The 21,876-nt window shown below is 45.0% G+C and overlaps 2 protein-coding genes across 19 annotated transcripts in view; one reads left to right on the top strand and one right to left on the bottom strand.

The window, feature by feature from the left end:
• UBN1 (ubinuclein 1) overlaps window positions 1–15,618 on the bottom strand; it is a 42,943-nt gene extending 27,325 nt beyond the window's left edge. For both annotated transcript variants that reach the window (XM_005662154.4, XM_003124638.7), the window contains exons 1-5: window positions 14,909–15,618; window positions 11,704–11,991; window positions 1,995–2,081; window positions 1,087–1,182; window positions 625–759 (exon numbers count right to left, since the gene is read on the bottom strand). In XM_005662154.4, coding sequence (XP_005662211.2) covers window positions 625–759; window positions 1,087–1,182; window positions 1,995–2,081; window positions 11,704–11,952 — 567 coding nt within the window. In that variant the 5' untranslated portion in view covers window positions 11,953–11,991; window positions 14,909–15,618. The remainder of the gene's footprint in view (window positions 1–624; window positions 760–1,086; window positions 1,183–1,994; window positions 2,082–11,703; window positions 11,992–14,908) is intronic.
• Window positions 15,619–15,819: 201 nt separating this feature from the next.
• GLYR1 (glyoxylate reductase 1 homolog) overlaps window positions 15,820–21,876 on the top strand; it is a 38,122-nt gene continuing 32,065 nt past the window's right edge. For 11 of the 17 annotated variants that reach the window (XR_014840908.1, XR_014840909.1, XR_014840910.1 and 8 more), the window contains exons 1-3: window positions 15,820–15,871; window positions 16,911–16,947; window positions 17,885–17,964. Coding sequence is in view for 12 of the 17 variants with exons in the window: in XM_003354620.5 (XP_003354668.3) it covers window positions 15,834–15,871; window positions 16,911–16,947; window positions 17,885–17,964 (155 nt within the window). In the remaining 5 variants the exon portion in view is untranslated. Of the gene's footprint in view, window positions 16,382–16,910; window positions 16,948–17,884; window positions 17,965–18,898; window positions 21,258–21,876 lie in introns of those variants that run through there. The other 6 variants (XM_085017718.1, XM_085017720.1, XM_085017714.1 and 3 more) reach the window with 3 other exon arrangements.

The raw sequence follows: 21,876 nt of genomic DNA on the forward strand, positions 1-21,876 counted from the left end.
CCTTGCTCTGCCCGGGGTACAGCCTGAGAGCTGTCTTACTTCCTTCATGAAAAAGAGCTTGTGGATTGGTCCTTGGACTAGGGACCCACAGGTCAGTACAGCACTCCCACTGACAGCGGCTCCTGGGAGACCTGGCCTGAGGCCACAAAGGCCATTCTGCAGCCTCAACTCTTTCTGGTTCAAAATGATCTAGCTGTGTGTTGGCCCACCTCAAGTTTTAAACACACAGGCAGTGGCAGATAGATTTCAAAACAAACTTATCTTAAGGCTAACTTCTTTTTTGTTGGGGTGACAGCCCTGGGAACTGAAGTCCTCTACATGTCCACAGAAGAGACACAGCAAGGCTGGTGCAAACTCCCCTCACTCCACACCCTTCACTGCCCTCGGCCCCCCGGGACCACCTCAAGAAAGAATCCCTGCTGCGACGCAGGCATGAATACAACGACCAAGACCTCCAAGTTCAGGGCACCTCGACTCGGCACACGCGTGCGAAGGGCACTGTCCACCTCGGCACAATCTCCTGAGCCAGCCTAAATCAGCACAAATTCTGGCAAGTCACCTACTCATCTCACAAGGTCACATAAAAAAGCACTTCTGAAAGCCAAAAGCGAGCAACGTTCTAACCTTTGGCGATTTCTTCTTCTTTTCTTTAATGAAGTCATCCTCAGATTCTGATGCTTGTCTAAACTGCAAGGTTCCCGAGTTAATGTAAAATCCTCCGTACTTTGTAGTCAAAGAAGCAGGAACGAGCTCATCATACTGAAGGGGGGAAAATGAACGGTCAGCTCAAGTTCTGGGACTATGGTCCAAAGGTGCAGAGTGTGTCTTGCCAGAGCATATGTGACCATGTTTATCTGTCCCATTTCAGACGGCATGCCAAAATATGTCTATGGTCAATCATAAATGTCTGAGTGAGACGGTGTTTTAGACACATCTGAGCACCACTTTCAGAGAAGAACCAAGGCCCAGATCAGGGTGTCACTTCCTCAAGGTGTCAATGCAGCTCTTTCCTTGAGCCGAGGGCAAATCCAATGACTCCACCCCCAGACTCTGGGCGCTGGCAGCAGGCACATTTTAAAAACTTACCGCCTCAGAGTTATCGATGAAGGAATCAGATTCATCATAACCATAACCCATATCAATCAAGTCCTGTATTCGGTCTTTTCTACGTTTCTTTCCACCCTAAAATTTAGAATAGATAATATGTTTTGGGTAATAGTGTTAAGAATACATAACATGAGATCTATCCTTTTAATAAATTTCTAGGTCTGAGGTCACCGGCTTTTTTTTTTTAATACACAGAATTGGTGCCTTGAATTCCATCAGCTGGTGACTAAAGGCTGGAAAGCACTAAATCTCACACACACAAAAATTTCCTTCCCTGAAGCCCTTTTTTTATGTTTTTAAAATTCTTTGTCTTTTTAGGGCCATACTCGTGACATACGGAAGTTCCCAGGCCAGGAGTCAAATCAGAGCCGTAGCTGTCAGCCTACACCAAAGCCACAGCAATGCCAGATCAGAGCTACACCCGCAACCTATACTGCGGATTGCAGCAACAATGGGTCCTTTAACCCACTGAGTGAGGCCAGAGGTTGAACCCACATCTTTAGGTATACTAGTCAGATTCTTAACCTGCTGAGCCACAACAGGAACTCTCCCTGAAGACTTACTTTTAAAATAGATTTGCAAATGCACAAAGTGGTCTAAAACAAAAGAACTAATAGCTTCATGTGCTCTGTATCAAAACACTAATTCTCAGGATGGCCTAAGGGTAAAAGCCCCTCCTGTTTATTCATCCATTTAGTCCTTCAAGTGAGTTCTTGCCACGTGCATTTTCTGTACCTTAACACATTTTTTAATAATTGCAGTCTGTTCTCTCCCTACACTTGTTTCCATATCAGTGTTGATTAGATGTTAAGCCACTAAAGGATGAAAATGTCTGAGAGTCTCTCCTACTGAACATGGTTGTTTTGTTGCCAAGAGAGAAATCTTACATATTTTTCTTCAAATTTCCGAGCAAGGGCCTCCACTTTATGCCTTTCTTTGTCTTCATCATTGAAAGGATCCAAGATATCTTTCTTCTGTAAAGAGAGCATTCCACAAAATAAGTCAATAAATTCCCACGATGCTATGCACAGTACCTTCAGTGACTACTCAACACCTATAAACTGCACAATAAAAACTGCTTTTCAGAAAAGACATGGTAGAATACCTGCTACCTTCCCATCCATGTTTACTTAAGAAAGGAAAATTTCCATTCGTGAGATTCAACAGAACTTGGTTAAATGCCTATAATCACACACCACACAGCAGGTCCTTTAAGCTCCAGGCATGACAAAGGGGCTTTCATCAGGAATTCACAACCCATATAGAACTGTTCCAATAGGGTGGTTTGCTTCGTAACCCTAAACATTATTTTATACATCATTCAAAGAAGGGGGTCCACAGGTTTCACCAACTTCCAAAGAAGACAATGGCTCAGAAAGGTTCAGAAACCATGAACCAAGTACTTGAGAGCTATTCTGCCTTACGGGTTGGAAGAGTGGGGTGAACCTGCACTTTGCAGTGCCACTGAAGGTCAAACTCAAGTGCATGGCATTAACCTTCCCTTGGAAGCCTATCTTGAAGGATCAATAATTGCCCTTCCCTCCCAATCTCAATACTCACTCCAGATATTTTCATGTGATTTTCCAAAGTTTATTTACACTCCATAAACTTACTCTTGCATTTTCTTTACGAGAATTTTCCAGAGTTGGACCTTAAAGCTACTTTGGCAAGGAATCTTAATTTTAATAAAAGGGCTTAAGATGGTAGAGGAGAAGGACTGGGGTTCACCATCTCTCATAAAAGCAATGAAATTACAATCAACTGCTGAACAACCTTCAACAAAATAGAATGCAAACTATCAGAAAAGATATCCTATTCCAGAAGACAAAGACAAAGAGGTTGAGACGACAGGCGGGGCAATTACATGATACAAGCAAATATAAGAAACCCCATACCCTCCAGGGGGATGGGCGGCCTAAAGACTGGAAAGGAACTATATCCCAGAAGCTCACCCACAAGAATGAGAGTTCTCCCATCACGCTCACCCAATAACCAGCCTGGTCCCTGTGCGCACACGCCCGTGGTAACCTCCCCGGAGTGGGCACGCCCAGCTCCCTCCAGCACCCAGGACCAGCGGTCCTGGCTGCACCTGGGGGTGGCGGGGGTCCCACCAGTGTGATGAATGTACTGACGAGCTGAGGCAGCAGCGCCCGCCCCCACCCCCCACTAAACCCCATGCCACATTCCGTGCGGGGGGGAAAAAAAAAAAAAAGAATGAGAGTTCTGAGCTCCACATCAGGTTCCCACACCTGGGGAACACGGTCTTGGGAGGAGGAGCCCCTGGGGCATTTGGCATTGAGGGCCAGCGGGGCTTGTGTGCAGGAGCTCCTTGGGTCTGAGGGAAATGGAGATCCCATTTTTGAAAGGTGCTCACAGGCTTTCCTGTGCAATGGGTCTCAGAGCAAAGAAGAAACTCCAGAGGAATCTGCGTCAGACCTGCCTGAGGTTCTTAGAATGTCTCCTGGGAAAATGGGGCGACTGAGGCCCACCATGGGGGAAGGACATTGGAGACAAAGGTCTCAGGAACAATCATCAGCCTGAACTCCTCTCGAGGTGGCCAATTTGGAAAACTCTAGTCCTAGCCACTTAGGGCTGAGAAGCCCCAGGCCAAACAACAAACCAGGTGGGAACACAGCCCACAGCAAACAGGCTGCCTAAAGACCCTCCAGGGACAGAGCCTCTTCTAATCTCACCCAAACAAAGCCCCAGCCACCAAAGGGATAAGAATCAGGTCCACCCACCAGTCAGCAGGTACCAGTGCCTCCCATCAGGAAGCCTGCAGCAAGCCCCAGGTACCAACTTCAGCCACAAGGGGGGCAGATATCAGAAACAAGAGACACTACAACTCCATTGTCTGCAAAAAGGAGATCACACCAAAAATCCACACAAAATGAACAGGCAGAGAATTATGACTCAGATAAGGGAGCAATAAAAAAAAAAACCCAGAAAAAACACTAAGAGATCTGAGGATTGCCAATCTCCATGAAAAAAAACTTTCTTTTTTCTTTTGGCCACACTCATGACATACAGAGGTTCCCAGGCTAGGGGTCCAATTGGAGCTGTAGCTGCTGGCCTATGCCACAGCCACAGCAATGCCAGATCCGAGATGTATCTGTGACCCATACTACAGCTCATGGCAACACCAGATCCTTAACCCACTGAGCAGGGCCAGGGATCGAACGTGAGTCCTCATGGATGCTAGTCAGATTTGTTTCAGCTGAGCCATGATAGGAACTCCTGAAAAAGACTTTAGACTAATGATAGTAAAGATGATTTAAGATCTTGGAAATAAAGTGTAGGTAAAGATTGACAAATTACAAGAAACACTGAACAAAGAAAACAGAAGATTTAAGGATTAAGCAAGCAGAGATACAAAATACAATAACTGAAATAAAAACTTCACTACAAGCAACCAACAGCAGAATACAGAAGGCAGAAAAACAAATACATGAGGAGGCAGACAGACTAGAGGAAATCACTGACAAGGAACAGAAAAGAGAAAAAAGACTGAAAAGAAATGAAGACAGTCTAAGAGAACTCTGGGACAATGTTAAGTTAAATGCACCAACATCTGTATTACAGGGGTGCCAGAAGGAGAGAGAAAAGGCCAGGAAAAAAATATTTGAAGAGATAATATCCGAAAACTTCCCTCACATGGGAAATCAATCACTCATGCAAACCCAGGAAGCACGACGAGCATCACATATAATAAACCAAAGTAGGAACACCCAAGACACATATTAATCAAAATGACCAAAATTAAAGACAGAAAAAATATTGAAAGCAGCTAGGGAAAAGAGACAAGTAACATACAAGGGAACCCTGATAAGGTTATTGGCTGATTTTTCAGCAGAAACTCTGCAGGCCTGAAGCGAGTGGCACAATATACTGAAAGTGATGAAAGGAAAAAACCTCCAACCACGATTACTCTACCCAGCAAGGCATTCACTTAGATTTGAAGGAGAAATCAAAGGCTTTACAGAAAGCAAAAGCTAACAGAATTCAGTACCACTAAATCAGCTTTACAACAAATACTAAAGAACTTCAAATTTGTTGTAAATTTAGTATTTACAACAAATACGAAAGGTGGAAAAGAAAAGATCACAACTAGAAACAAAAATAGTACCAACGACAAGGCTCACTGATAAAGGTATACATATGGTAAAGGTAGGAAATCATCCACACACAAATACGCCACCAAAACCAGAAATCGTGAGAAGCAGAGGGTACAAATGCAGAACACTGGAGATGCACTTGCAATTAAGACACCAATAACTTAAAACAATCTTGTACATATTTACATATAGACTCCCAAACTGAAAGTGAGAGGATGGAAGAAAATATTCCATGCAAACTGAAATCAAAAGAAAGCTGCAATAGCAGTACTATCAGACAAAATAGACCTTAAAATAAAGAATATTTTAAGAGATTAAAGAAGGACATTACATAATGATCAAAGGAGTAATCCAAGAATATAACAATTGTAAACATATATACACTCAACATAAGATCACCTCAATATATAAGGCACCTGCTAAGAACCTTAAAAGGATAAATTGACAGTAACACAATGATAGTGGGGGACTTTAACACCCCACTTACAGCAATGGACAGATCATCCAGACAGAAAATCAACAAAGGAAACACAAGCCTTAAATGATGCATTAGACCAGATGGACATAATAGACACTTATAGAGCATTCCATCCAAAAGCAGCAGAATACACATTCATCTCAAGTGCACATGAAAAATTCTTTAGGATAGATAACATTCTGGGCCACAAATTTGGTAAACTTGCAGGATACAAAATTAATAATACACAGAAGTCTCCTGCATTTCTATATACTACAATGAAAGACCAGAAACAGAAATTAGGGAAACCATCTCATTTACCATTGCATCAAAAAAATAAAATTCCGGAGTTCCCATCATGGCTCAGAGGTTAACAAACCTGACTAGCATCCATGAGGATGCAAGTTCGATCCCTGGTTTCACTCAGTGGGGTAAAGGCTCCGGCATTGTCGTGAGCTGCGATGTAGGTCGAAGACACAGCTCAGATGGTACATTGCTGTGGCTCTGGCGTAGGCCAATGGCTACTGCTCTGATTCGACCCCTAGCCTGGGAATCTCCATATGCCGTGGGTGCAGCCCTAAAGAGACAAAAAGAAATACAAAAAATAAAAAAAAATTTAAATAAATAAATAAAATACCTAGGAATAAACCTACCTAAAGAGACAAAAGACCTATATCCTGAAAACTCTAAGATGCTGATGAGGCTGCTGTGGCTCAGCTGAAACAAATCTGACACAGGTTTGATCTCTGGCCTCACTCAGTGGGTTAAGGATCTGGCATTGCCATTGGCTATGGTGTGGGTCACAGATGTGGCTTGGATCTGATGTTGCTGTGGCTGTGGTGCAGACCAGCAGCTGTAGCTCTGACTGGACCCTTAGCCTGGGAACCTCCATGTGCTGCAGGTGAGGCCCTAAAAAGCAAAACAAACAAAAGACCCACAACAGCCAACGCCAACCTGAGAAAGAAAAATGGAGCTGGAGGAATCCGGCTGAATGGATTCAGGCAATATTACAAAGTTAGTCATCAAAACAGTATGGTACTGGCACAAAAACAGAAATACAGATCAGTGGAACAGGACAGAAAGCCCAGGATGAAACCCACGCACCTATGGTTAACTACTATGACAAAGGGGGCAAGAATATACAATGGAGAAAATACAGTCCCTTCATAAGATGTGCTGTGAAAACTGGACAGCTACATGTAAAAAAATAAAACTATAACACTTCCTAACACCATACACAAAAATAAACTCAAAAGAGATTCAAGATCTAAATATAAGACCAGAAACTACAAAACTCTTAGAGGAAAACATAGGCTGAACACTCTCTGACATAAACCACAGCAATCTTCTCAGATCCACCTCCTAGAGTAATGACAATGAAAACAAAAATAAACAATGGGGACCTAATTAAATTTAAAAGTTTTTGTACAGCAAAGGAAACCCTAAACAAAATGAAAAGACAACCCACAGAATGGGAGAAAAATGAAACAATCGACAAAAGGATTAATCTCCAAAATATACAAACACCTCCTGCAGCTCAATACCAAAAAAAAAACAAACAACCCCATCAAAAAATGGGTGGAAGACCTAAACAGAAAATCCTGGAGTTCCCATCGTGGCGCAGTGGTTAACGAATCCGACTAGGAACCATGAGGTTGCGGGTTCGGTCCCTGCCCTTGCTCAGTGGGTTAACGATCCGGCGTTGCCGTGAGCTGTGGTGTAGGTTGCAGACGCGGCTCGGATACTGCGTTGCTGTGGCTCTGGCGTAGGCCAGTGGCTACAGCTCCGATTAGACCCCTAGCCTGGGAACCTCCATATGCCGCGGGAGCGGCCCAAAGAAATAGCAAAAAGACAAAAAAAAAAAAAAAGAAAGAAAATCCTCCAAGGACCACATACAGACGGCCAAAAAACACAAGAAAAGATGTTCAGCATCACTAATTATTAGAGAAACGCAAATCAAAACCACTATGAGGTACCGCCTTATACCAGCCAAATGGCCATCACCAAAAAGTCTACAAACAATAAATGCCAGAGAGGGTGTGCAGAAAAGGGAAGGAACTCCATTACACCGTTGGTGGGAATGTAAATTGATGCAATCACTATGGAAAACAGTATGGAGAGTCCTCAGAAAACTAAACAGAATTATCATTTGATCCATCAATCCCACTCCTGGGCATCTACCCAGAAAAAACCATGATTCAAAAAAATATACGTACTCCAATATTCATTGCAGCACTATATACAATAGCCAAGACATGGAAGCAACCTACATGTCCATTAACAGAGGAGTGGATAAAGAAGATGTGGTACATATACACAATGGAATATTACTCAGCCATAAAAAGGAATGAAATAATGGCATTTGCAGCAACATGGATAGACCTAAAAATTATGCTAAGTTAGACAGTGAGACACAAATGCCATATGCTATCACTTTTATGTGCAATCTAGAAAAAGTGTACAATGAATTTCTTGGCAGAACAAAAAGCGATTCAGACTTTGAAAAACTTATGGTTACCAAAGGAGACAGGTTGTGGGGAAGGGGAGGGGTGGGCTGGGGGTTTGGGATGGAAATGTTGTAAAATTGGGTTGTGATGATGGTTGTACAATTATAAATATAAAATTCACTTGAGTTAAAAATAAAAGATTCCAGTACCAAATACACTTAAGACTCCAGAGTATTCCAAAAACACTAGAGATTGGATGCTTGTTCAAAAAACAAAATTCTATCTCACTCTCCCATCTCTTCCCACTGAAATCCCTCTCACTCACAAAGGATCAGCTAAATGATTTAGAATACACCTATACCAGTATGTTAAACAGCATACATACATTGTACACACAAAAATGGATGGTCTTCAAAACAGCTTGTCTGAACCTTCTAGCTTTTCCACAATGATGAGATATAACCTAAATCGTTCAAATAATTCTAAGAAATCCCACCAACCTGGAGTGGTGTTGGATTTAATGTGTATTGCTTAATACCCTGTAAATAGTAGTCATCCACAATTTCCTGAACGTATGACGGTGCAGCTCTGTCTAAACACAGCATCTGGAATATAAGCTCTTCTCTATCCAAGTTCTGCAGGGCCTCTATTTGTACCAGACTTAAACAATTACCACATTGTGACTCCTGTCACCTATGTTGATATAATCTTCCTAAAACATCAGACTGCCAAGTCCCTTTGAGGCTGGTACAGCAACTTCTCCACCTTTACATAGTCCACAGCGTCTAGCACAGTGCCTTCTCACTGTAAGAATACAGGCTGAATGAGTTAATCCATGAACACGTCAGAATACACTGTGCTTTCAACACTGCAGAGCAGACATGACAATTCAGGAGTTCTGAATCTGAAGGCCAGGAGTGAACCCCTGAAATGGAATTCAAAGTTTTCTATGTATGCCACCCATACATTTTTCTGCAAGTGAGAAGGGCATCTGAACCCAAAAAGGGTAAAATCAGAGCATGGAGTTCTAATTTCCATTGACCTACTGATTTGGTTTGAGTCCATAAATACTTTAACCAATGCCTACTGCTTTGTCTTCCTCTCAAGGAAGAGGAAACTACTCCTACTTTGGAAAAGAGTTCATGGACGAATTTAAAATTACTTTTTCTCATCCTGTCCACTGGCCTTCATACAACAGAATGACTCTTGGCACAGGCTCAAGTGGCTTCCATTCAGCCAATTATTTTTTCTTTTTACAGCTGCACATGGTGTAGCTGGGGGTCAAATTGGAGCTACAGCTGCCGGCTTATAGCACAGCAACACCAGATTTGCAACCTGCGCAGCAGCTTGTGGTAACCCTGGATCCTTAACCCTCTGAGCAAGGCCAGGGATTGTACCCACATCCTCATGGATACTAAGTTGGGTTCCTAATCCACTGAGCCACACTAGGAATTTCCAATCAGATCTTTATCAAGGAAACATTTTTATTTGGAATAAAGAAAAGTGGCGAATCCTCCTATTCAAAAGCATTCACCCCAAATAGCACAACCATGGATTAGACTGAAGGAGCACTGGCCACTGAAGCCATTTGCTAGAAACTACAGCTGCATGATCTCATCTACCTCAGACATGCTGTGAGACAGGTACCAACCTAATCTTCACTTCACTAGGAGCCACTCTAGAGATCCAAATGCTGCCAAATGCAGGATCCTACCATCCTTTCCCTCAGAGGATAGCCTAGTGCGTTTGTCTGTTTTTGTCTTTTGGGGGCCACACTCGAGGCATATGGAAGTTCCCAGACTAGGGGCTGAATCGGAGCCACAGCAACACCGGATTCCCGATCCACTGAGTGAGGCCAGGGATCGAACCTGCGTCCTCATGGATACTAGTCAGATCTGTTTCCACTGAGCCACAATGGGAACTCCCTGTACTTTTCTTATGTACATAATCCAATATAAAAAGTTTTTATGAGTTCCTGTCATGGCACAGAGGAAACAAATCCAACTAGGAACCATGAGGTTGCGGGTTTGATCCCTGGCCTCACTCAATGGATTAAGAATCCAGTATTGCCATGAGCTGTGATGCAGGTCGCAGATGTGGCTCAGATCTGGCGTTGCTATGGCTGTGGTGTAGGCCAGCAGCTACAGCTCCAATTAGACCCCTAGCCTGGGAACCTCCATATGCCGCGGGTGCGGCCCTAAAAAGACCAAAAAAAAAAAAAAAAAAAAAAAAAAAAGAGTTTTTACAGAGTTAATGAATTCCAAAGGATAAGAACTGAAGCTGGATAATGGGTACATAGGGTCTTATACTATTCTCTCTCTACTGCACATATTTGAAAAGTTCCATACTAAAAAAGTAAAACAAATCTATCAGAAAAAAAAATCATTTTAAGAATATTTGAGAAATCAGGGGAGTTCCCGTCGTGGCGCAGTGGTTAACGAATCCGACTAGGAACCATGAGGTTGCGGGTTCAATCCCTGGCCTCGATCAGTGGGTTAAAGATCCGGTGTTGCCGTGAGCTGTGGTGTAGGTTGCAGACGTGGCTCGAATCCTGCGTTGCTGTGGCTGTGGTGTAGGCCGGCAGCTATAGCTCCAATTGGACACCTAGCCTGGGAATCTCCATATGCTGAGGGTGCAGCCCTAAAAAGCAAAAAAAAAAAAAAAAAAAGTTTCTATCCATACAGGTAAAGAAACTATTCAGAACATTACCATGTTTTTTTTCTCTTTTTCTGCCACATCCACAGCATTTAAAAATTCATGGGCCAGGGATCAAATCTGAGCCGCATTTGTGACCTATCCCACAGCTAGAGCAACGCTGGATCCATAACCCCATTCACAGGGGATTGAACTGGTAATACCACAGAGACCAGCTGGATCATTACCCCACTGCACTACAGCGGGAACTCCCAGAATATCATTGCATTCAGAAGAGATGAGCAGTGTGCGTCTTTTCTTGCTTGCCTTCCTATTAGGCAGTGTGAGAGTGCCTTGGAAAAGAGAAATGCCCAGCATGAAATTCCAGCACTAGAAAAGCCAGGGACTGGTCATATTTTTTACTTTTTTTTTTAGGGCCACACCCACAGCATACGGATGTTCCCAGGCTAGGGGTGGAATCAGAGCTACAGCTACCGGCCTACACCACAGCTCATGGCAACACCGGATCCTTAACCCACTGAGCAAGGCCAGGGATCAAATCTGCAACCTCATGGTTCCTAGTTAGATTTGTTTCCATTCCACCACGACAGGAACTCCAAGGGACTGGTCATATTTACATGACGACAGGAACTCCAAGGGACTGGTCATATTTACATGTAACATTTATAGCCTTTCCATGAAAAAATCTGTTGTTTCTTCATATTATTAACCATAATTCAAATTAGCCTTGGATCTGCCATACATTTTCTCTAACGCAAATCAGGGAATGGTTCTAGAAAGAATTCTATTCCTTCCTACCAGAAGCAAAACCAGCAAACCTTGTGCTTGCTTTGTGAGGGGGTCAAAGCTTCTTTAGCGCTGCCTCCACCCTCTGCAACCCTGGGCATGAGATGTGCAGTGAGCCTGGGCCGTGGGGGTGTACCTTGTCTGCCGGCTGAAGTCCTTTCACCTTCCCTCGCAAGTTTTTCACCAGCTCTGGGTAGAAGAACTCTGGGCATCGCTTGTGATCTGGCTCAAAGAGGGTGAGTGTAATCCGAACAGCTGCTGCAGCCGGCTCAGAGTCCTGATGCTGTTCTACTCCCCCAACCTCCTCTTTCCGGGATTTCTTCAAAAACGCAGGATTCAGAGGACCCGGGAGAGAGGTGAACTGGACCCTGTGGGGCTCCGACATGGCTACCAACAAGTCTTAGTAGGTGTCACTGCATGGCTTCTGTAAACAAACCAAGATGATAAAAATGATGATCTCGCCTGTTCAGTTATAGAGATTTCAATTAAAAAAACAAAAAAACCTTTCACTGTTAAGAAACAGCACTGTTAAATTCATCTTAATTACCACTTACTGTTTTCTGCTTACCTACTATTTACCTTAAATATAAAAATTTTTGGAGTTCCCAACGTGGCACAGCAGAAACGAATCTGACTAGGAACCGTGAGGTTGTGCGTTCGAACCCTGGCCTCACTCAGTGGGTTAAGGATCCGGCGTTGCCATGAGCTGTGGTGTAGGTCGAAGACATGGCTCGGATCTGGTGTTGCTGTGGCTCTGGTGTAGGCTGGCAGCTATAACTCCAATCAGACCTGGGAACCTCCATATGCTGCAGGTGCGGCCTTAGAAAAACAAATATGTATATATGTATATACACATAAGTTTTCATGTACATATAAAAGACATGCCATTTCACATCATTCAGAGATAATCACTGTTTAGTATGCTTCCTTGCAGTCTTTCTTCTACGTATCTTCACTAAGTTCTTGAAATTAGAGAAACCATGCTGACAGAGCCTTAGTAGGCTCTGTAGTCTTAGTAGCAGCTGTAGCTCTGATTCAACCCCTAGCCTGGGAACCTCCATATGCCACAAGTGCGGCCTTAAAAACACAAAAACAAAACAAAACAAAATTAAATGAATAAATAAATAAAAATGTAACCTCATCTAGGCCCAAATTTTAGATAGTGTAACTTCAATCCCCTAGATGATAAAAATGCTTCTACTGCTTGGGTAAGTGATTTTGCAGGCCTAAGAAATTACATAAATAAGATTAGAAAATAAAATAAATCAAACAATAGCATATCAACACTTACATTTTAGATTAAGTTCTAAGTCATTGTAGTAATTCATGTGAAACATTTAAGAGAATGAGACACATTCATGATTATTAGTTACAACTTTAACTTGAAATGCTTAAGGAAATGTAACTAAATTGAAAGTATGCTTTCAAAACACCTGACTTACATTTACATGAGTATTAGACGCCTAAGAGTTAAGACCTTGAAAAGATTTTACTTTTAGGTTTGTAAGCTCACGCTTTAGAAGTGTGATGTATCTGAGAGAAAGAACAACCATATAAAACTTTGAATTCAGGTTAGAACATCTGAGGGAGTTTATTTATTTATTTTTTTTGTCTTTTGAGGGCCACACCCGCGGCATATGGAGCTTCCCAGGCTAGGGGTCCAATTGGGAGCTGTTGCCTCCGGCCCACGCCAGAGACACAGCAACTCCAGATCTGAGCCGAGTCTTCGACCTACACCACAGTTCACGGCCACGCCAGATCCTTAACCCACTGAGTGAGGCCAGGGATCTAACCCGAAAACCTCATGATTGCTGGCTGGATTTGTTTCCGCTGTGCCATGACGGGAACTCCAGAATTTAATTTTTAAAAAGAGTTCACTGGGGGTATTCAATTTGTTAAACTGGTGCCTTAATTGAAAATTTGTCAAAAATCAAATATATTTTTACATAAGCATTTTTAGATCTGTAAAAATAAAATTGTCAACAAAGATTAAAAGGCTTTTAAAAGCTAAGCACTTAAGATACTCAATTTTTTTTTCTTTTAAAATGGCTGCACTCATGGCATATGGAAGCTCCCAGGCTAGGGAATGAATCTGAGCCACAGCTGTGATCTATGCCACATATGCAGCAACTAGGGATTCTTCAACCCACTGCATCTGGCCTCTGAAGCAACCAGAGCGGCTGCAGTCGGAGTCTTAATCCACTGCACCAGAGTAGGAACTCCTGGATACTCAATTGCAATGAGCTGAGCATTTTAATGAGTTGAACATTATTCTAAATAAAAGCACAGTATTCTACAAACAAAACCACCCCTCTTAAAAAACCTCAACAGATGCTAACCCCAAAATAACAACTTCGTTCTGTACCTCAGGTTATACTCAGGAGTATTTTTTTGTTGTTATATACCCTCTTAATATTTTCAAACTGATTATTGGTAAAAATGTAGAAAAACTAACTGAATTTTGCATGCTGACTTTGTAATTAGTCTCTTCAATGAACTCTTACTTAATGGATTTCCCTTGCACTTTTCAAAATAGGCTGTCGAGTAACATTCACAGAAGAAAAATTTTGTCTCCTACTTTCCGAAAAAATACGTTTTATTTTTGTTTCATGTCTTGTTGCATTGGCTAGAACTGCCAGAATGTTAGACAATATATTCTTTGCCATGTTCCTGACTGTAATGGGAATGTCTCTAGGTCCAATGTGATGTTGATTTAAGATCTGTGTATTTTATGAAGTCATTAACGTACCCTTCGATTCCTCAAAAATTAAGTTAGGAAGGTGTGTTGAATTTTAGTGTTCCCTCTTGGAAACTTAAATACGCTTTAAATCATAGATTTGTATTTAAAACAACACAAAATAGTTACCAGTAAATGACACTTCCTGAAACTAGCTGATGGTACTTCAGCGAAACTGAATTCCAAAGAGAAACCAGGCTTCGGACAAGTCAGTTCGCTAAAAACTTCCCGTTTACACCCAGTCTCTGTATAACACGACACCTATGAGAGATGCCCGTGGACCTGCCACTCTTTCATGCAGGCGGTGACTCAAGAAAAGTCCCGGGTAAGTTAACACTTGACTTAGACTCCCTGGGTTCTCAAACTGAGATTGGAACCTTTTTAAAATGTTTTACATTCTATCTGCGATGGTGATATTTAGGCAGACGCTGTGCTAAACTGCTTGTTATTCAAGATTCCCCATTCAATGGTTTAGTTTGAACATACTGAAACTACGCTTAGCGTCTGCCTTCCTGTTGTCAAAACAGCCTGTTTCCAACTTCCCTAAAAGTGTCAAACCACAACAAAGCTTACGTGAGAGCCCAGTTCCCACAAAGACACGTACCTTTGTCCCCGGCGCGACGCAGGCTACGGCCCCGCGGGCCGCACTCGTTCCCCCGTGGCCGTCCTCATGCCGGCCCGGGAGCCCGGGCTGCCGCGCTGCTAGCGGCCGGCCACCGAGCCATGCCTCCCGGCGGTCGGCCGGCCCGCGCCACGGCCCATGGCCCGGTCCCCGCGCGCCCGGGGGGGCCTCGCCGGCCGTGCCGACGCGCCGGCCCAGGAGGAAGCAGAGAGACGCCGGCTCCACGTCGGCCGGGCAACTTGGGACTTCGGGACGGGCAGCACTGCGCCCCAGGAGAACGTGCGACGCGGACGCAGGATCGGAGCCTCTCCCTGGACGCCGGCCGTTAGAAAGAGCGCTCCAAAGGACCTGTCCACCCTCCGAAGGACCTGTCCGCCCTCCGGGCGCGGCCGCGAAGAGCCCGTCGGGCGCGAGGCCCCGGGCGCGGGCGGAGGCTGGCTTCCAGGCCGCGCCGAAGTCCGTCAGGGCAGCTGCCGGCTCGGAGACGCGGGCGGCCCCGGGCCCGCGCAGGACTAACGGCCGTAACGGAAGCGCCGAGGGGGAGGGGGCTGAAGGCCAGGGCCCTGGGGCGGAGCGGGCCGCAGGACCTGCTCCCTAGCTCGGGGACTCGCTCGCTCCGCCGGCCGCACCGTCGCCGCCGCCTCAGACCGCTGCGCTACGTTGTCACGAGCCGGAGGGAGGGGGAAGAAGCCGGGAGTCTCCGGGCTCCGGCGCGCGGAGACCGCGGCGCCCGGGTCACGTGCCGCTAGGCCGGCCTATGAGCCTGGGCGGGCGCGGTGACGTCAGAGCAGCGGCGTGTCCGGTTACGGTCAGCCCCCGTCACGTGACCGGGCTCACTCCAATGGGCGGCACCGGGACGACCTGATGTTCCCGGCTGCCCGTGCGCCGGCGGTGGTTGGGTGGTAAGATGGCGACTGTGAGTCTGCGGCTCGGCGATTTGGTGTGGTGAGTCCAGGCGGCCCGGGCCGAGTGATGTGCGCTGGGGAGTTGCCTCCCTGTGCGTGGGGTTCGCAGCCCGCCCCGGGGCTGCCTTTCTCTTCGCTTCAGGTGGCGGAGAGTGGGCGAGGCGGGGTGCGGGCGCTGGGAGCGACGCCGGGCGGAAGGGGCAGCCTGGCCCGGGGGGACTGAGGCCGAGGGTGGCCGCGGCGGACCCGGCTTTGAGCTGTGGAGAGGGCTGCGCACAGGACCCGGACTCCAGCGGCCACCGTTTGGGGAGTGCCCAGCGCCGCGCGGCTCCCGCGGACGCCCGGTCCTCGCCTCGGGGTCTGGTTGGGGCTCCCGGGAAAGCGGGAGAGCCGGGGAGCCTGCGGAGCCATCGCGTCCCAGCCTGCCCGTCGAAACCCGCCTTGCGATGGCACCGACCGGTGCGGGCGGCTCAGCCGGGAGTGTCGAAACCGGGCTGCTGGCACTGTCCTGTGAAGAAACAGAGTGGGGACTTCTCCTTTACAACTGGAGGTTTGGCAGGGACCAGTTTCTCCTTGGGTGCTTCCCCTGGTCTGCTTCTGTGTCCCAGACAACCGCCCGAACCAAGACTTACTGTCGCCGCCTCCCTCCAGCTGAGCTGCGTAGCTCATTTCTCAGTCTAGAGGAAGGATTTCCATTAGCATTTGTCAAAGCCGGGTTGGGGGATGAAACCAGACTTTGTAAGGGGAAGTCTGTGTTTACACAGCAGACCGTCCCGCCACCCTCGTCACGTCCCGGGGAGGTTCTGGACAAACGACTCTTGGTAGTTTTGTTTTTCTGTATCCCTTGTCACCGGAAGAATGCACACAAGTTTACAGTTTTGCATTGCATTTCTGAGGGGTTTGGGCCTCTTGGGCCCAGCTGTGGATGCCACAATAAGAACTTCTGGTTCCCAGCTTTTTCTATTCTGGCACTTGAGCGTCGAAGGGGAGATTTAGGAAAATAAATTGCATGTTGAGTGGGTTGAAGGAGACGGACTGGCCTTTCCAGGGCAAATGCTGACTCTTTGTGTTTTCTCTAGGGGGAAACTCGGCCGGTATCCTCCTTGGCCGGGAAAGGTGAGTGACTGGCGGACATCTGAAGTTGAGTTTGAGGAGGTGGAGAGTATAAGATGCAGTCCCTTGAATTCCTAACATTGAGTTTAACTGGGCCTATTTAAATAACATTGGAGAATTTTTTTTTCCTCCACTGTCAGTTTTTTTAGAAAAGGCAGTGTAATTTAAACCACGTCATTAAATCTACAGTATGTTATTGTTTCTTGAATCAGAGGTGGTTTGTGGAAAAGTCTTTTCATCCTGAAAATCCTTTCTAACTTGAATTTAGCTTTGCACATAAATCTAATAAATGGAGAAGAAAACAAATTTTCCAGTAAGAAAAATCTAAATGTAGGCTAGTGAAAAGTCAAAGTATTTTTGTCCCACTGAGTTTAAATCTTCTTTGCATTTTACCATATGTGCTGCTCCAGTGCATTGCAGAAGCTGGCATTCCACGTTTTGCACGAAGTGATCCTTCATAGCTTTCCAACCGATCTGTTTTTATATTCTTGTTTGGAGCCTAGGAAATGTCTTCAGACTCTTTGCAGTATGGCATTTTCAGTGTCTCGGTGTTGTCACTGTTACTTCATTGTCACTGTTGACCTGTCTGAACTCTTCCTGCACAGAGGTATTTTTAAGAGTGTTTTCTGCGTTTCTTCCATAATGACAGGGTCACATTACAGGAGGTAATGATGTTGGTCTGCTTTTAAAACAGGGCCGTTTTAGTAAAAGGGATATTGTATCTACTGAACACTGTGTTACATGACAGACACAGGGAACTTCTAGAATATTTGCACATTTCCACGTCTCAGTAGAAGAGTGCCAGATTTGGACATAAAATAGGCCCTGTGTTTGGTTTTGTTTTTTTAAGATGTATTTCTTTTGTGTTTTGTTTTTTCTTTCCCTTACCAACTTATAACTGTGGGAAAAAAAATTTGTTTTTCCCCCTTTTATTCCCTAGATTGTTAACCCACCCAAGGACTTAAAGAAACCACGTGGAAAGAAATGCTTCTTTGTAAAGTTTTTTGGAACAGAAGATCAGTGAGTAGTGCTCACCAAGAATTTCGCTTTCCCTTTGCTGTTTGGGCTTTGCCCCAGGTTGAAGCTGGTTGATTCTCGGGATCCTTGTTTAGTCTCATTGTAGTCCACAGAATGGCCATCATTCTGGCTTCATACCTAAATAAAAGGTGCTGTTCTTATCCCCGAGAAATTCTCTTGAGCAGCTATCCTGAGGCCGGTAACAATGGCAGTCAGGTGGGAAGTAGGGTTTGCCACCTTTTAAATATGATAATCTCATTGAGATCATTTCTCACGCTTGTTTTACCCGAACTCGGAACTCCACAGACAGTTCCATTATGAGGGTGTTTGGTTCTTTTTTAATGGCTGATTATCATTGTGGTTTAGGCATAAGGTAATGAATTATAATTATAAAAGTAATTGTTTGGTCTTGTTTTCGTGAAACTAGATGACTTGATTTAGCATTCTAACAGTAAAGCTTTTTAATCAGATTTGTCTCATATTTGAAATCAGAAGTATTGATTTGAGATTCTTTGATAGGCCATATAAGAAATCACTGTGGGGGTTCCCGGTTGTGGCTCAGTGGAAAATCTGACTAGCATCCATGAGGATGCAGGTTCCATCCCTGGCCTTGCTCATTGCGTTAAGGATCCGGCATTGCTGTGAGCTGTGGTGTAGGTCGAAGACAGTGGCTGGGATCCGGTGTGGCAGTGATGTGGGCCAGCAGCTACAGCTCCGATTTGACCCCTAGCCCGGGAACCTCTATATGCCGTGGGGACGGCCCTAAAAAGACAAAAAGAAAAAAAGAAAGAAATCACTGTGAAGGGAAGAAAATGTAATTGAGTTTCCAGTGATTTGTTTAGCTCTCATCTTAATTCCGTCAAGCTGATTACCTAGATGGTTTGATTTCTTTAAGTAGTTAGTTTTCTATTTATGGGTTTTTTTTTCTTCTTTTTAGGGCCATACCATGGTGCATGGAAGTTCCCAGGCTAGAGGTTCAGTAGGAGATACAGCTGCTGGCCACAGCTACAGCAGCGTGGGATCTGAACCTTGTCTGTGACCTACACCACAACTCACGGCAACACTGGATCCTTCACCCACTGAGTGAGGGCAGGGAAGCATCCTCATGGATCCTAGTCTGATTCATTTCTTCTGCTCCACAAGGGAACTCCTGTTTCTGTTTATGATTTTTATAGGAAAATGTTGTTTTGGGTTTGAAAAATATCTGTGGCTTTTCTGATAAATCCAACACTGATGGTTAAAATACACATTCTAGAAAGCGATATATAACATTCTGTGGGAAAATCTCTTACGGTCTTCTTTGCTGGCAAGTTTATGCATCAGAGGGCTCATCCTATTTAGAGTTTGCATGGCATGTCCCTTCAGCATGTACGTACACCAACATACGCAGCCCCAGTTCTTGTCACAAACCAATTTAGCTGCATTTTGGTGGCAATATTTCAAGGGAGTCGCTGGCCTGGAGCTGGGAGAGCCAGAAACAGTCTAGAAGAGAGAAGGTTCTGGCAATGCTATGGATTTCACAGGAAGATTGCCTGGATGCATAAAACAAATACTAATTTTGCAACCACACTGCGCATTGCTCGGCATAGAAGGGAGCTTCCAGAAAAGCAAATGTCATGGTCCTCATCTTCTAGGAACTCAAGGGGCAAGACATAAACCTTCCAGCTGGGATTGAGTGCAGAATGAGTGATGCATGGAATAAAGGCTTCTAGAATGAGAGATGAGTGGAGAACAGCTAGGTCAGAGAAGGCCGATGGAAGAGATGGGATTTGCATCAGACTAGAGGATGGATAGAGTTTGGATAGGCAGGAGTAGTAAGGGCTTTCCAGGCAGTGGGGCCACTGTGAGCTGCTGGCAGTTCAGTTGCGTGTGTGGACAGAGCGCCTTCCTGCCTGAGGTAAAGAACTTGTGCTTGGGGTGAACAGAGGCGACATAGTCAGCCTGGCTTGGGGGGCCAAAGTCTGAAACACAAAGGAGAACCCACAGAAAGCAGGCAGTTAGGTTACAGGAGGCTGGAAAGCCGTGATGTCTTCATGATAATTTTTTAAATGCTGGAAGGCTAGAGGGATAAGCCTTAGTCCCGGTGTATGTATGAGAAATACTGCGTGTGAGTAGGACCCAGAGTTGGATCTGAGTGAATCTCAGCACTCAGGCACTCAACCAGGCAAACCGGTGGAGCTGGTGAAAAGGATGTACCCACTGAACACACGAAACATGCGGTGGTGGTGGTGGTGATGTGATTTCTAACTGAAGTTCTTCGAGGAGATCTGTGAGCAAGTGGATACACGGCAACTTCTAGGCAATATCTTTAGCCTTTAAATCTCCTTGATAGAGTTCCATATTTAAAAAAAAAAAAACATTTAAAAATGAAGTCACCATAGGACTGACGTGTGAACTTTTTGTTGCTAAGCAGTTGCCTTAGTGAGAGGAAACAGAGGATAAGGATGTGCAGCACTTCTCCAAAGGGAGAAGGGTTCTTAGAGATCGGTGTTCAGACTTTATTTAGAATCTGTTTATTATCTGAGGGCGAAATCTCCAGATTGTTCGATAAACTTTGGTGAAGGAGCTCTGGATTTGTTACCAGCGTGGTGGGCGTTCAGATATCCGTGTCACTTGTCCTGTGATTTGAACTCTTGGACTTTTCTAAGCCTCTGTGTCCTCATCCACATGTGGGGATAACACTCCTTACCTGGTGGTTATGAAGAAGGAGCTTCACTTAATGGGTTGTGTTGGTTGGCATCGAGCAGGTATTCAGCAGACATCAGGTCAGGGTATAGATATGTTAAAAAAGGAAGTGAAACTGGTTAAGAGGCAGGCGGCTTTAAGTCAGAAAATGGGAGAGACAGACCCTGTGCTGGGTGGGGTGGGGTGGGGCAGGCCCTTGAAAAGAGTCCAAGATCCCTGAGGATGGCAGCCAGGTCCGCTCTTTTGACCTAAAAGACTTTGAACACAAAACATTACATTAGTCCACTTTTTTTGTTGGATTGGTTTTACTTGGTTTTTTAATTATTTTCTTTTTTTCTTATTTTTACATTGTTCCATCTTTATGTAAAAACTGCACTGTGCACTGTGCCTGGCCAGAAGCATGGTGTGCTGCATAGTCTGTCTTCCCAGTAGGATCTGGTGGAACCTGTCAGGAATGGAAACAGGGACGAAGGTGAAAGCATGGGCCTCTTTACTATGAAAGAGAAAGACTGAAAAAAGAACACGATCAGAATTGATGAAATAAAAAGTGACCTTAAAGAGATAAACACTGACTTGGCCATAGATCCTCAGATGTTTCGACAAGGGGCACTGTGAGTAGAATAAATGTGTGCTGGGGTTTAGAACATATATAAGGAGTATACTAGGCAAGACCTGTTGAAGAGCTAGTTTACACAGAAAATGCGACCAGGTGCCAGGTGAAAAGAGAAAGGGCTGCTCAGATGCAAGGTGTCTATGTACTCAAGTAACCTAGAAAAGTCTGTGGCTCGTGATTAGAAGCACAGCATCTCTGCATCTCTTTCTCTTTTCACCTGGCACCTGGTTGACCTACTTATCCTGCATCTGGCACCATGTAATGGTTGGAGAATTGAGCCAAGTGGGCTAGTGAGGGCCACTGCTCCAGTGTTGGACAGAGCCAGCAGTGTCCCTCTCCTTGAGCTGGCCAGGAGCGATCCTCGAGAGCAGAGCGCTGAGCAGCCCGTCCTCCAGGTGACTCCCTTCCTGGCAGAGGCAGTGGATCTAGGAACAGGTGTCATGCGCCGGAATCATAGAAACTGGCATAAAAAGAAGTGGCTGGCCATGTTGACGTTGGCAGTGCAGCTTGAGAGCCTCATCCAGCATTTGGGAATGTTTACAAGTTTTGGAAACAAATTTTCCATATCTGTCTTACCTGCAAGTCTTTGTTGATGTCTGTTTGATAATGGCTGCTTG

The sequence above is a fragment of the Sus scrofa genome, chromosome 3 (assembly GCF_054392235.1).
Source record: "Sus scrofa isolate SSC_HxYL_T2T_F1_AM1 chromosome 3, Sscrofa_HxYL_maternal_Yorkshire_Landrace_v2.0, whole genome shotgun sequence".
Lineage (NCBI taxonomy): Eukaryota > Metazoa > Chordata > Mammalia > Artiodactyla > Suidae > Sus > Sus scrofa.